The 16,242-nt window shown below is 41.5% G+C and overlaps 1 protein-coding gene across 4 annotated transcripts in view; it reads left to right on the top strand.

The window, feature by feature from the left end:
- The first annotated feature begins 6,609 nt into the window (after positions 1-6,609).
- The window catches only part of LCLAT1 (lysocardiolipin acyltransferase 1), a 229,471-nt gene continuing 219,838 nt past the window's right edge, over positions 6,610-16,242 (top strand). The window contains exon 1 of one of the 4 annotated variants that reach the window (XM_037806563.1): positions 6,610-6,761. Coding sequence is in view for 1 of the 4 variants with exons in the window: in XM_037806564.1 (XP_037662492.1) it covers positions 7,302-7,324 (23 nt within the window). In the remaining 3 variants the exon portion in view is untranslated. Of the gene's footprint in view, positions 6,964-7,301; positions 7,325-16,242 lie in introns of those variants that run through there. The other 3 variants (XM_037806562.1, XM_037806561.1, XM_037806564.1) reach the window with 3 other exon arrangements.

The following is a 16,242-nucleotide window of genomic DNA, read 5'->3' as shown; positions in this document are numbered from 1 at the left end:
GATCCTCTTACCAACCTGGTGGTCATTTCCCTGATTCTCACATGTATAATTGGAATGGGCACACTTAGCTGCGATGGAACCCTCACATTGGTTTCTTATCCTATAGGATAAGAGGTACTGTGGTAGGAAAGGGCAAGTGGGAGCCCCTGGAATAGCCCCTCTTTCCCCAATATCACGTTCAGGAGAAATAACTATAAAAGTGTTGCTCCGGGGGTATGTTAATTTTTTTGTTTACTCTTCTCACATATTCCAAATGTCCCTGCTTCATCGGGCCATTCCACAGAAGCTCATGCCTACCATATTGATCATAGGTTAATTTGACCTGATGACCAAGAAATGCAAGTACCTGGTGGATGCCTTGATAAGACACACACAATTCCAAATGGTACATAAACCCCATAAACATTCAGGGGTTTATGTACCTGTTTCACTGATGAAATTTTTTATGTATAGTAGTTATTATTTTTTTGAGAGAATTTTAGACTTATAGAAGAAATGCAAAAATGGCACAGAGATTTTCCATGTATCCTTTACCCAGCTTCCTTTTATGTTAAGTCTTACATAAGCATAGAACATATATCAAAACTTAGAAAATAACCTTGGTAGAATACTATTAACTAAAGAATAGACCTTATTTGGAAGGTGAAGTGTTCTATTGGGCTAGGGATATTCTGTCCAAAGTAAAGAACAAGTTAATGAACCTTGTATCTCTTACCACTAAGAAAGAAGCATAAGAGTTGGTAGATCGCTTCAGGTTTAGGAATTGGCATGTTCTTCACTTGGGAATACTGTTTCTACCCATTTTAGCAGTTGAAGGTTCAACCGTGTGATCAGAGGATTGGGGCTTTGAGCCATGTCATATCAGCTCTTCCTCTGGGGAGGGAAGAAGGTAGGCGATTGAGTTCAACCATGTGGGTCTTGATTCAATCAACCAAGCTCACATAATGAAAGCCAACCACATCCACGTGCTGGCAGGGTCATGTGTCCTGATTCCATAGGGAGAGGACATGCATTTGAGACCCTCCCAGACCTCTTCTTTGGGCTGGTCCTGATTTGTATCCCTTTTATTATAATAAAACTGCAATCATAAGTATAGTGCTTTCCTGAGTTTTATGAGTTATTCTAGTGAATTACTGAACCTGAGGGGGTGATGGGAACCCCGGAATTTGTAGTCAGTTGGCCAGAAGTGCAAGTGGCCTGGAACCCCCCGAACTTGCAACTGGTAACTGAAGTGAGGGCAGTCTTGTGGAGGATTGTGTTCTTCGCCTGTGGAGTCTGCACTAATTCTGGGTAGGGTCAGAACTGCTTTGCATTTGGTACCAGACGTTATTGCATGTGGAATGTGGCTAGTTTTGAGTAGGGCTCAGATAAAGAAAGGACTCAGCAGCCCTGACATTTGGGCCATACGTCCTGACAGATCCCATGACACTAGAGGCATCTGTGGTAGAGGAAATGCCATGTAGAACTCTGGCAAGTCCCAAAAGAAGAGTCACAGTGAAGCTCTCTAGGGTTTTGAAGCATGGCCGTGCCAACTGCCGGAGAGATCCAAGTACATTTGAAAAGCATTTTCCAGCATGCTCTTGAGCCCTCCTAGAGACTGAGCATCTGACCATGGGGCATTAAGTGATCACACAACCTAAACTTCCCTTCATGCATTGGGTAATGTCAGACCCACCAGGCCATAAGTGTGGGTGGACCCAGCAGCAATCTTTTAAAATGGAAGTGGTACATTTTGGATGGAGTTTGAGCAGGCCCAGTGGACACAAGTAAGCTGCCTGGAAGATGGCCCAGACTCCCATTCTTCTACCACTGTTCCTCCCAACACTTCTTCCTTAATTCCTGTGCCATTTTGAATATATTATGCTCCCCAGAAAAAGCCATATTCTTTGATGCAATCTTGTGGGCAGACATATTAGCGGGGATTGAGTTGGAACGTTTGGATTAGGTTGTTTCCATGGAAATGCACCCCACACAACTGTGGGTGATAACTCTGATTGGATAATTTCCATGGAGGTGTGGCCCTGCCCATTCAGCATGGGCCTTGATTAGTTTACTAGAGCACTAGATAAGCTCAGACAGAAGGAGCAGGCTTTCTACAGCCAAGAGGGACACTTTGAAGAATGCACAGAAGCTGAGAGAGTAGCTGCAGATGAGAGACAGTTTCAAGATGGCCATTGAAAGCAGACTCTTGCTCCACAGAAGCTAAGAGAGGACAAACAACCTAAAAGCAACCAAGAGGGACATTTTTGAGGAACTTCAGCCTAGAGAGGAATGTCCTGGGAGAAAGCCATTTTGAAACCAGAACTTTGGAGCAGATGCCAGCCACGGGCCTTCCCAGCTAACAGAGATTTTCTGGACACCATTGGCCATCCTCCAGTGAAGGTACCCTTTGTTGATGGACACTTTATGGCCTTAAGACTGTAACTGTGTAACCAAATAAACCTTCTTTTATAAAAGCCAATCTATTTCTATTTTTGCATTCTGGCAGCATTAGCAAACTAGAACAATTCCCTTGACTAAATGATAGAGGAGGACAAAAATCTGAGTTTCGTTGAGGAGGGATAGGCTTTGTTTTAGTTTCCTAGGCTGCTCAAGCAAATACCACGAAACAGGTTGGCTTAAACAATGGGGATTTATTAGCTTACAGTTTTGAAAGTCCAAATCAAGGCAGCCTTTAGGTGATGCTCTCTCCTCTAAGACTGTGGCATTCTGGGGCTGGCTGCAGGTGACCCTTGGCTCCTTTGTCATACAGTGTTCCAGTTTGCTGATGCTGCCAGAATGCAAAACACCAGAAACGGATTGGCTTTTACAAAGGGGGTTTATTTGATTACAAAGTTACAGTCTTAAGGCCATAAAGTGTCCATCAACAAAGGGTACCTTCACTAGAAAAAGGCCATTGGCGTCCGGAAAAACCTCTGTTAGCTGGAAAGGCACGTGGCTGGCATCTGCTTGCTCCCAGGTTGCGTTTCAAAATGGTGTTCTCCAAAATGTCTGCATCAGCTTCCAACGGCCATCTTCAAAATGTCTGTCTCAACTACAGCTACTCTCTCAGTTCCTGTGCATTTTTCAAAGTGTCCCTCTTAGCCGTAGCAAGCTCGCTTGCTCCTTCTGTCTGACCTTATACAGGGCTCTAGTAAACTAATCAAGACCCATGCTGAATGGGTGGGGCCACATCTCCATGGAAATTGTCCAATCAGAGTAATCACCCACAGTTGGGTGGGGTGTATCTCCATGGAAACATTCAAAGAATTACAATCTAATCAACACTGGTACATCTGCCCACACAAGACTGCGTCAAAGATAATGGCATTTTGGGGGACATAATACATTCAAACCAGCACATATGGCAAGGCGTGTGGTGGCATCTTCTGGTCTCTCCCTTCTCTTCTGGGCTTCTTTGATTTTGGCTTCTTACTTCCTATGATTTTCTCTCCCTCTCTGTCTGAATTTAATTTTCTTATAAAGGACTCCAGTAACAGGAGGATTAAGACCCATTCTGACTGAGGTGGGACACTCCTCAACTGAATTAGCTTCAGCAGAAGGTGTTATTTATAATGGGTTCATACCCACAGGAATGGATTAAATTTAAGAACATATTTTTTCTGTGGTACATACAGCTTCAAACCACCATGGCCTGGTCTATGGATGTCAGTTGAAAATGGACTACTTCTGCAGTGCAGCCCTTCTCGGAGGGTGGTGGTAGTGGGCCTGGCATAGTGGTGAGGGTAATCCTCCCATTGGGCAGAGTTTCGGGCAGTGCTCCATTTTGTGAAGGAGAGAATTGGCTCAAGAGAAGGATATTCATGGACACTGGTGATGGCAAATGGTCAGAGGCCTGGTAGGTGCAAGATTAGAAGACTAGAACAAGAAGGTCTGGGGTAGAGATGCCTGGAGGTAGCACAAAGAGTGAGGATCTTTGTATCATATGCAAATGATCTCCAGAGAGCATTCAGTACAGCTTGGCAGAACAGTTGGAAAAAAGAGAGACCTGGCTCTGAATCCCCAACTCTGCCACCGACTGTCTGTGAGACCTTGGGCAAGTAGCGTAACCTTACTAAGTCTCATCATCCTCATTGGTAAAAAGGATGTTTTGCGAATTAAATGACGCGCGTGAAGGACTTTCATGGTAGCTGGCACATGGTGAATACTCAATAAAGTACAAGCAGTTATTACTTCATTCTATGCACTCAACGGTCCTAAGAGATTAATAGCCAAGTTTTGCAGATGAGAAAATCAAAGCTCAGGAAGATTAAGTGACTTTACTAAATTTTCATCATTTACCAAGAGTCAGAAAGGGGACTCAAATTAAGATTTATATGGCTCTCAAATCCATGCATGGCTTCAATGACTCTGCCGCATTGCCTCAGAGGAACTACATTTGAAGTGGGCTATAAGACAAGGGTACAAGGTAAATTCTCTCTGTTTTTCAACAGCTCTGAAGGGAAAGATTATTTTCTCCATTTAACAGATGAAGGAACTTGACTCGTCCAAGACAACATAACTAGTAAATGGAGGAATCTAGAATTTGAGCTCCTTTTCCTGAACTACTTAAAAGTTCTGTTACTAGGGGCAGGATTGGTAGGAATACATTTCTGGGAAATTCTATGGGGAGAATCTAAGAAAACTATTATTGCCTCAGGGCTTGGAGTTCAAGAAAAATAGCTTTAGCTTAGTACCTAGTAACCTTTAGTTCTAGTGTGAAGGACCTTCCTTACTAAGGGTTAATAAGTGTTACTAACAGGGTGATAGTCTGAAGTAGGACAAAGGAGCTTTCAATACAATTTGAACTCCTGGCTTACTTGGTATTTACCTAACTTGTGAAGTTTGTGGTCCGAGACACCCATGATCCAACTACATTTTGAGTTCATGTATTTTAAGCAGTGGGTTGAACACAAGAGTACAAGAGTGGACATAATGTTTATGGGAAGTTTGGGCAGACGCACACTGCAGAAAGTGTTCAGAAGATCAGTTGTGAACCTTTTCCACTGGTTCTGGAACCAGAGTCCAATTTTTGGAGGAGAGGCCTCTAAATCTCCTGGGTGACCACAGCATAAGTTTATTTAAATTAGAGCAATATGTTTTGGGCCCATGTTTTATCTCAATCTCAGTGGAAGCTAGCCAGGGACCTTTCATGCCATGCTCCGTGAGTTTGTACCCTTGGACTCTACATCAGTTTCAATCACTTCTCTGCAAATCTTTTAGGTCCCATTGCTCCATTAACAAGAAAGGCCAAAGGCTAGAGGTAATAACAGAGAAACCAGGATAATTCCTTCAAGTCAGTCAAACTTTCCTCAACTTCCATTATATTCAAATGTGTATAGTTGTTTTCCTCAGTTGGCATGGTCTGGTCTAGGAGTTACAGGGATATAAAGATTAACCCATCTCTAGTGCCTTCAGGGTTTTCTCCTCTGGTTTTTGACTTCCAGAAGTTCAAACACTTGTGGGAGTAAAAGAACAATAGAATTTGGTTATCTTTTATTCCAGCAATCTTATAAAGATAAAAAATGCAGCCAAAGGTCATAGGGATAATTGGCAGAGGAGCTATAGAATCTAAGCTTCTTGGTTCTTGTACTGGTGTTTCCCTCTGTTGCATACCTTCATTTTCTAACACGATTTTAGCACATCTTAAATATTTAAATAATTTAAAATTATTTAAAAATTAGAGAAGTTGTGAAGATGATTTAGGAGAGGTGCACAGGAACTTTTGATTCACAGAAAATTTAGGGTATAATTTAGCTATATTGAAGCTAAGCATCCCAAACCTAGATACTCTGATGTTTATTATTAGTATATGCTAAAGTTTGTTAGGACAGGGACCTTGAACTTTTTTTATATCTCCCCCCCCCCACCTCTCCCAGTCCCCAAACCCCTGGCCGGAGCCTTGTTGAATGAAGACTTAGACATACATGAATCAAAGCTGAGCAGCTTTGTGATGCCTGTCTATGTTTGCTATTACTATTATTTTTACTATTTTTATTCAGTATTTATTGAAGGCCAACATGAGGAGGGTATTGCGTAGGCGAATGAAAAGAGGTTTACCCCCAGTCCCCACCATTAAGGAGCCTAGAGTCTAGTACGTTAGGGGACAGACAGAAGGTAGAAAGTGATGAGTGCGCCTCAGAAGGGTAAATCTTAAGTGCTCTGGGGGTTTAGCGGAAAGTTCTCCTAAGACGGGGAAAAACTGCGCCCGCTAGGAAGAGCAGTGTGGTGTATTATGAACCGGAGTTCTAGAACTAGTTCTACTACTTATTTACCCTGTGATTTCGGGCAAGTAAATTAGGCTTGTGTATTAACCTCCCTACGTCTATGCTTTGCATTCTGAAATTCTAGGGACTGGACGAACCATTAAGTTCCCTAGGATCAGGACACCCGTTGGTTTCCTATTCACTCCGTCTCTCGCCCCTCCAACCATCCCCGCCTTGGTCCCTGTTCCCCAGAAGACCACACGAGGAAATCACCGCGGCCCCTTTAAAGGAGCCCTCGAAGGCGGGCGCCCCGGGTGCCTCTCGACGGGGAAGCAGGGGCGGGGCACCGGGGACCCGGGCTTCCCACGCTGCCGGGGACGCCGTCGCGTCACGGCCGCTCGCAGCCAATCAGGATGGAGCCTGACGGGACGCATTACTAGGGCGACGGGCCGGACGCCTCCCGGCTTAGCGATGAATTAGCTGCGGGTTCTCCCCGGAGGTTGCGACCCCTGCGGACTCCCCAGTTTGCCCACGCGCTCCCCCACGTCGTCGCGCGTTGTCCCCTGCCGGTCTCAGGTGGGAGGCTGGAACTGTCAGGTGGGATTACGGCGCGGGGAAAATGGCGGCGGCGGCCAGGGGATCCCCGAGTCGGCGGCAGGGGAGTCGCTGCAAGAGCCCTTCCTCCTGAGCCGCGGGCCTCCCCGGGGCTGCGGCCCCCGGTAACAGTCACTTGACCGGGGATTGGGGCCCGACGCAGGTGGCGGCGTCGGCGGCTCAGGTGAGGGAGGTGCGCGGGATCGACTCCCGAGGCCGGCGGAGGTGTCCGGGGTGCAGGGGCCGCGCGGGAGGGTTTGGCTAGGGCGAGGTGGGCGCCCAAGGAGGAGGGGCCGGGTGTCCTGGGGTTGTTTACAGACCGAGCATCGCGACCCACCCACTCTCCTACCTCGGCGCGTCTGGGACAGGCGTTGCCCCTGAACACAGTCCGAGTTCTACCGCTCTTAAATCAGATGTGCAAAAACGTCTCAAGTGGTCGCCACGTGTGAGGCTTGGGCACGGGCTGGCGCCGCCTTACCTGTGTATCCTCCGGGCTTCAGAGGCGTGCCTGTAGGTGCCGGAATGGCAGCGCCACGAAAGGAAAGGTAGGCCCTAGCCAGTGGTTGATGTCAAGCCTGATGTTTAAAGCATATCTTAGCTTCTACTTGCCCATGTTAAGAGAAGAAATTAAAACGATAGGCACTTAGGTGTCGTTGTGGAGACATTTTGCTTCATTGTACTTCCCTGGTTCAGGCGGTTTCCCTGGAAGCATTGCATCTGCTTTTGATGTTCATGTAACTGTATTCGATATTCACGTGACTGTAGATGTGAGTACGATTGGGGATTGGAATTTCATTTAACCAAGGGAAGTATTGAAGATAAATATTGGTGAAGTTCTTACCGAGATGAATTTTTTTTTATCAGTCACTTATTTGAGTGTGGAAACGTCATGAAATGTAACTAGTTGGGTAGGTTTTCAAAAAAACTGTCTCGATGAAAGTCCTTTTTGCAAAACATTTTTATATTTTTGAGTTAGTAAAAGAAAATTTACTCTCTTTTTTTTTTTAGAGTTTCTGTTGCCGTATTGTACTTTGATATGATAAATAAGCGTGATATTGAGTGACTTATTTTCAGTAGTAGGCTTGATTTTGTGGAGTGTCTTGATTTGTTTTTGATAAAGCACAATAGCTCTTTAAATTTCAGTCCTCAGTAGCTGCTCTCTCTGGAATGTCCACATGTGTTAGGTGATGTGGCAGTGAGGCTTCTCATACCTTTTCACCTGAGCAAAGGGGATGGTTCATCTGTTCTGACCAGGTCTTTAGCCTGGCTGTTGCTGACAACCAGGAGGAAACAACCGGGAAACCGCAAAATAATCTTATTTCCAAACAAGAACATTTGATCAATTTGGCCTGGAGTTAGGGGTATGTGTGGTTTCTAAATCCACCTCTGCCACTGGAAATATCTTCGGTAACTCATAAAACCTGTCTGTCTTATCCCTGAAATGGGGAAAACATTTCTTGTCCAAAGGATTTTATTGTACTGTCAAGAGAGAGACGGAAAAAAAGACTTTGTAAAAGGGCTCAAATAAGTTAAAAACACAGTGATAATAGCTAACATTTATGCATTTACCCTTCCCGGCACTATGGAAAGCATTATATGTGCTAACTCAAGTCACCCAACAACACTATAAGGTGGGTGTGTATTTTTATTATCTTTGTTTTACAGATGAGGAAACTAAGGCACAGAGAAGTTTAAGTAATTTGCCTCAAATCATACAAGTAGCATCCTGATTCCCCAGCCTGTGTTCTTACCCCAGCATGCTATCCTACCTTTCTGTATCATGCAGATGTGTTATTGTAAAGGGGAAATATATGAGCAAATTTTTTTGGCTGAGTCATTTTGTTGGTGACATTTTAGTTGTGTTGTGATTCATGCTGGTGGCACCTGCTAGTGATTTGTATGGTGATAACTACAGCGACTTGGGTTAAGTGGTATATTCATCCTACCATTGTCAGTTATTTTAAAAGGTATTAGAAAGAATTGTGACTAATTATAACAGGAAGAGCATGTCAATAATTAAGGAAGATTTTAGTTTTTATTGAATTCTTTAAAAGAAGAGTCATTTGCTAGATGACTTAAAAGAAAACTTGTGTTAGCAGGGTTCATTGCTTTGAAATATTTGTACTATTTTTTCCAGACTTTATTTATAGAAAAAGATAACATGAATAAATGTGGCTGGGACATTGATTCTTTCATTGTACCTTTAATGGAATAGCCCTGCCAAAATCTTGGAACCTAAAGATTAAGCCCTGACCTTATCCTTGAGGAGCCCTGGGGAGAAGCCCCTGGTCTGGAAGTTTATGATTAGTGAATGAGGCAAACAAACGACTGAGAACGCAGTCTGATAAGTATTCTTATGTAATTGTGGTGGCTACAGAGAGCTGTGGGAATGCACACAACAGAATGGTGGCTTCTGCTAGGATGGGCCTGGCTGGGATAGGAAGGAAGCTGACTACTGGATGAAGGGAAAAAGAGCTTCCAGCTGTAGGAGGAAGCAGTGCAAAGCCAGGACAAGTGAGGGCGTGTGGGTGACCAGAAGTCAGCCCTGAGTAGGAGGAGCTGGGAGTGAAGCCAGGAAAGATAAGGGCCAGACTGAATTCTCAGCCAAGAGGGCAGCTTTATCCTGTGGGCAGTAGGGAATCTAGAGAAGGATCTTAATCAGGCGAGGAACATGTCAACTTTATGTTCTGGAGAGATGGCTTTGGTGACAGAAGGTAAGTAGGAAAGCCTGGAAGCCAGGCCAGCTAAGGACAATTTTCATGCTCCAGACAAGATGGGGGTGGGGTGGGGGGTGGGGGTGAACCAGAGCAGCGGCAGAGCAGAGTGTAGATTCCACACACATTTTGAAAACAAAATGGAAGATTGGTTGCGAAGAATAATGGGGTGCGGGAGGGGAACATCTAGGCTGGGCCAGTAGAGAGAAGTGGTTTTTTTTTCTTTTTAAAATTGTTTTTGGTAACTGTATGGTTGGAGCTTGGAGATATTAACTAATTTAGGAAACGGAATAGGGCAGGGGAGCTCTTAGTGTAAGTTTGTGACTGGGTTTCTGGGGATTTGTAAACGTTCTGAGGATTGTTGGGTCTGATAAGATTTAACAGGCCCAGGCTTATAACTTCTGGCAGGCCTCTGATTTCTGAGACTACAGAAACCTAATTATACCTTCAAGTGGCAGCAGGGTCTAGTATAGCGTTAGTGACAGTAGAGAAGAGCTACTTCTCTTCTCTACTGAGTGGGAAGAATCACCTCAGGTACACTTGGGGTAAAATGCTAGGATAATGGGCATGAGGTTTTTTTTTCTTTTCTTTTTTGCATTAGGTTTTTAATAAATGTGTGCAGGAGTCATTATACTATGGAGGTAATCACTAATGGATTGTCTAGTTATAAAACTGATCTTCGTTTAAAGATTTGTGACACTAGAGTTGTCCAATTCCCAACAACATGACACAAATGTAGTGCAGAGTAACTGCAAGGTGACATTGCAAATTTTGCAAAAGATGCAGGATTTTGTGGCTTCAGGGTACTTGGAGAACTGCTAAAACCATAGCACAAATCAAAGCACTAGTGAGTGGAATAGGCAGAGATTTCTTAAGAACTCAGAAAGCAGAGGCCCTAAAAATGACCGATAAATTGAACTTCATTAAAATTGAGAACTTCTCTCCATTTGCAGATACATTTAATAGAATGAGGGGCAAAATACACACTAGAAGAAGATATTTGTGATTCATTTATCTGACCAAGAACTCATACCCAGTATATATATGTTTGTATATTTGTATAAAATCAATAAGAAAAAGACACAATTTAATTAAATGTGCAAAAGGCTGACTGGATGGATATTTGTAATAGATCTCTGAATGGCCAGTATGTATGTGAAAAGATACCCAACTTATTCACCAAGGAAGTAATGCAAACTAAAACAATGATGAGATACTGCTGGCTGATGTTAAAAAGATTGTCAGGGTTAGTGTTGGCAAAGCTGTAGAGCAACTGGATTTCTTATGTTGTCAGTGGGAATGTAAAGTGGTGCATTCACTTTGGAAAACTGTGGCTGTATCTAGCTATACCTATGACTCGGCAATTCCACTTGTAGGTAGATACCCACGAGAGCTGAATGCATGTGTCTACCACAAACATGTAAAAGAATGTTCATAGCACCTTTATTCATGATAGCCGAAAATTCATGCAGTCTATTTGTATTTCAGCAGTAGGGTGATTAAATACATTGTGAGATGTTCATAAATTATATTTATATAAATGAAATATTTATAAAATGAATTACTACAAAAGAAATTAAAGAAAATGAACTTCTGACACACACTTCAACATGGATGGATCATGGATATAATGAAAAAGACAAAAGATTGCATACTGTATGATTCCATTTAAATGAAATTAAAAACAGACATAACCAGTTCCTGATGGTAGAAGTCACAATAATGTTTATGCTAGGGTGGTGGTGGTGGTATTGACTGGGAACGGGCACAAGGGAACATTTTGGGGTTTGGGAAAGGTTCTTGATCTTGATACATGGGTGTATATATCTGTAAAAATTCCAGTTATACCCTAAGATTTGTGTACCTTACTGTATATGCATTATACTTCAATTAAAAAAGAAGTACTAGTAAGACTATAGTCAGTTAACTTTTTTTAATGCAATTTTATTGCAAAATATTCACACACCATGTAATCCATCCAGAGTATACAGTCAGTGGCGCACAGTATCATACAGTCTTGTATTCATCACCACAATCAATTTTAGAGCATTTTCATTACTCCAAAATAAAGGAAAAAAATACAAATAAAAAGAGAACATACAAAACATCCCATACCCCTTGTCCCCCCTATTATTTATATATTTTTTGTCTTTATTTTATTACTCATCTGCCCATACACTGGATAAAGGCATGTCAGTCACAAGGTTTTCACAATCACATGGTCACATGATAACAGCTCATCATTAAAAATCAAGTCTACTGGATTACAGTTCAATAGATTACGGTATTCTAGCTATTCTAATACCGTGTAAACTTAAAAGGAGTATCTGTATAATATATAAGAATAACCTCCAGAATCATGTCTCAACTCTATTTGAAATCTCATAGCCACTGAAACTTTATTTTGTTTCATCCTGCCCTGACCCCCCTTTTGGTCAAGAGGGCATTCTCAATCCCACAATGCCAGGGCCAGGCTCATCCCTCGGAGTCATGTCCCACGTTGCCAGGGAGACTTACACTCCTGGGATTCATGTCCCATGTAGGTAGTGAATTTATTTGCAGGTTGGCTGAGAGAGAGAGAGGCCACATCTGAGCAACAAAAGAGGTTCTCTTGAGGTGACACTTAGGCATAATTATAAGTAGGCTTGCTTCTCCTTTGCAGGAATAAGTTTCATAAGGGCAAGACCCAGGGTCGAGATCTTGACCTATTAAATTGGGAGTCCCTAATGCTTGAGAGAATTTCAGGAATTCCCCAGGTGGGGAATATTTCCACATTTTCCCTACTCCCTCAAGGGGACTTTGCAAATACTTTTTTTATTTTCTGGGATGTATCGGGATATTACATTAACATGTACAGAATAATAAGATCTCATTCCCTATTTTAGGTTCCATGTAATTATGTTGTTTAAATAAATTGACCATACAGGTTAAATTAGTGTGCTGCAAAGTATATAAATTTTGTACCAAGGAAGCATCTCTTAACAGTTAAAACTCAGGATTAGATGTGACTGCTGTAAGAGCTTACAATCTAGGAACCTTTACAATAAGCATTATTGAACATTTTGTATTCGTGCATCATCAGTTGTCCAATCTCTGCCCACGTTCTATCCCCTGATAACCTATGCTCTCAAATTCAATTCTCAGCATTTGCTCATTATTGTTAGTTTATATTAGCGAGGTCTTACAATATTTGTCCTTTCGTTTCTGTCTTATTTCACTCAACGTAATGTCCTCAGGGTTCATTCAGCTAGTTGCATGCCTCACAACTTCATTCCTTCTTGAAGCCACTCAATATTCTGCTGTCTGTGTACACCACAGTTTGGCCTTCCATTCACCTGTTGATGTACCCGTAGGCCACCTCCATCCATTGCAAATCATGAATACTGCCACCATAAACACCAGTGTGCAAATGTCTATTCATGTCCCTGGTTTCAGTTCTTCCAAGTGTATAACAAATAATGGGGTTGGAGGATTATATGGCAATCCCATACTTAGCCTCCTGTGGAACCACCACACTGTCCTCCACATGGGGCTGCACTGTCCTCCTTTCCTACCAACAGTTAATAGGTGTATCTCTCCATATCTTCTTCAACACTTGTGTCTTTCTGTTTATATATTAAATGGTTGATTCCCTCCTAGGTGAACAATCAATAACTCCTGGTATAATAACATATTTATGCATTCACCACCACTACAGTCTATATGAGAACATTTGCATTTCTTCCACAAAGAAAGAAGAGGAAAAAAAGTAACAGGATAAAGAGTTAGAAAAATAAAAAAGGAGAAACAACAGCAACAAGAAGAATCCCATACCCCTCCCTTATATCCCCTTCTATTGATATTTAGCTTTGATATATTGCTTTTGTTATACTTAATGGAAGAATATTACAATGTTACTGTTAACTGTAGACCCTAGTTTGCTTTAACTGTATTTTTTCCCATGTACCATCCCATCTTCAGCACCTTGCAATGTTGACTGACATTCACTTGTTCTCCTTCATGTAAAAACTTTCTTATATTTCTACATTTAATTACCGTCATTGTCCACTCTAGGTTTTGCTCAGTTCTACAGTTCAAGTTTGTGTCCTCCGTCTTTCCTTCTGATGTCATGCATGCCCCTAACCTTCCTCTTTCAACTGTCCTCACACTCAGCTTTTTTCACTGTACTTACAGTGTTATGCTACCATCAGGTAGTATTGTGCTATCCATTTCTGGATCTTTATAATCAATCCTGTTGAACGTTCTGTACTCCTTCAGCATCAAATGCCCAATCTCTACCCTCTTCCTGTCTCCTAATAACCTGTGTTCTCCACTTTAACTCTCAAAGTTCACTCATTAATGTTAGTTCGTATTAGTGAGACCATATAGCATTTGTCCTTTTGTTTCTGGCTAATTTTGCTCAGCATAATGGTCTCAAATTTCATCCATGTTGTGTCATGACTTTATTCTGTCTTAAAGCTGTGTAATATTCCATCATATATATATATCCCTCAGTTTGTTTATCCACTCATCTGTTGATGGACATTTGGGCTGTTTCCATCTCTTGGCAGTTGTGAATAATGCTGCTATAAAAGTTGGTAAACAAATGCCCGTTTGTGTCCTTGTCTTCAGTTCCTCCGAGTATATACCTAGTAAAGGGATTGCTGGATTATATGGCATTTCTTGACTTGGCTTCCTGAGGAACCGCCCACTGCCTTCCAGAGTGGTTGCACCATTCTACGTTCCCACCAACAGTGAATAAATGTACCTCTTTCTCCACATTCTCTCCAACACTTGTAGTTTTCTGTTTTTTGATGATGGCCGTTCTAGTAGGTGTGAGATGATAATCTCATTGTGGTTTCGATTTGCATTTCCCTAATAGCTAGTGAAGTTGAGCATCTTTTCATATGTTTTGAGCTATTTGTATTTCCACTTAGGAAAAGTGTCTGTCCATGTCTTTTGCCCAATTTTTAATTGGGTCATTTGTCTTTGTTTTTGAGTTGTAGGATCTCTGTATATTCTGGATATTAAACCCTTATCTGATATGTGGTTTGAAAATACTGTCCCCCATTGTGTAGGCTGCCTTTTTACTTTTCTGGCAAAGAACATCCTTTGATACACAATACTGTTCAGTTTTGAGGAGATCCCATTTATCTATCTTTTCTTTCATTGCTCGCACTTTGGCTGTAAGGTCTAGGAAACTACCTTCTGTCACAAGTTCTTTAAGGTGTTTCCTTACAGTTTCTTCTAAACATTTTATGGTCTTAACGCTAATGTTTAGGTCTTTGATCCACTGTGAGTTAGTTTTTGTATAAGGTGTGAGGTAGAGGTCCTCTTTCATTCTTCTGGATACAGATGTCCTGTGCTCCAACCACCATTTGTTGAAGAGGCTGCCCTATTCTGGTTGAGTCGACTTGACCACCTCATCAAAGATCAATTGTCCATAGATCAGAGGGTCTATTTCTGAACACTCAATTCAATTCCATTGGTCAGTATTCCTATCTTTATGCCAGTACTGTGTGTTTTGACCACTGTAGCTTTGTAATATGCTTTAAAGTCAGGTAGTGTGAAACCTCCCACCTCATTTTTCTTTCTCAAGATATTTTTAGTTCTTTGGGGCACCCTTGCCTTTCAAATAAATTTGATTATTAGTTTTTTTTTATTTCTGCAAAGTAAATTGTTGGGATTTTAATTGGTTTTGCAGTGAATCTATAAATCAATTTGGGTAGAATTGACATTTTAACTATATTTAGTCTTCCAATTCATGAACATGGTATGTCCTTCCATTTAATTAGGTCTTCCTTGATTTCTTTTAGCAACTTTGTAGTTTTCTGTGTATAGGTCTTTTATGTCCTTGGTTAAATTTATTCACAAATATTTGATTCTTTTGGTTGTCATTGTAAATGAGATATTTTTTATTTCCTCCTCAGATTGCTCCTTACTAGTGTATAGAAACAGTACTGACTTTTGTGTGTTGATCTTGTAATCTGCCACTTTGTTGTACTCATTTATTAGCTGTAGTAGCTTTGCTGTAGATATTTCAGAACTTTCTACATATAGGAACATGTCATCTGCAAACAGTGTAAGTTATACTTCATTGAAATTTGGATGACTTTTGTTTCCTTTTCTTGCCTAGTTGCCCTAGCTAGAACTTCCAGGACAGTGTTGAATAACAATGGTGATGATGGGTACCCTTGTCTTTTTCCTGATCTTAGTGGGAAAGCTTTCAGTCTTTCCCCATTTAGTATGGTATTAGCTTTCGGTTTTTCGTATAGTCCCTTTATCATTTTGAGGATGTCCCCTTCTATTCCTATCCTTTGAAGTGTTTTCATCAAGAAAGGATGTTAAATTTTGTCAAATGCCTTTTCTGCAGCAATCGAGATGATCATGTGGTTTTCCCCCTTTGTTTTATTGATGTGGTACTACATTAATTGATTTTCATGTGTTGAACCACCCTTGCATACCTGCATAAAACCCACTTGGTCATGGTGTATAATTCTTTTAATGTGCTGCTGGATTTGATTTGCAAGTATTTTGCTGAGGAGTTTTGCATCTATATTCATTAAAGAGATTGGTCTGTAATTTCCTTTTTTTTTTGTAGTATCTTTGACTTTGGTATTAGGGTGACGTTGGCTTCATAGAATGAGTTAGGTAGTTTCCCTCCTCTTCAGTTTTTTTTTTTTTTTGAAGAGTTTGAGCAGTATTGGTACTAATTCTTTCTTGAATGCTTGGTAGATTTCACATGTGAAGCATCTGGTCCTGACTTTTCT

This window comes from Choloepus didactylus, chromosome 17 (assembly GCF_015220235.1).
Source record: "Choloepus didactylus isolate mChoDid1 chromosome 17, mChoDid1.pri, whole genome shotgun sequence".
NCBI lineage: Eukaryota > Metazoa > Chordata > Mammalia > Pilosa > Megalonychidae > Choloepus > Choloepus didactylus.
The sequence above is the reverse complement of the archived record's forward strand: the minus strand, read 5'-3'. Positions and strand labels throughout refer to the sequence as shown.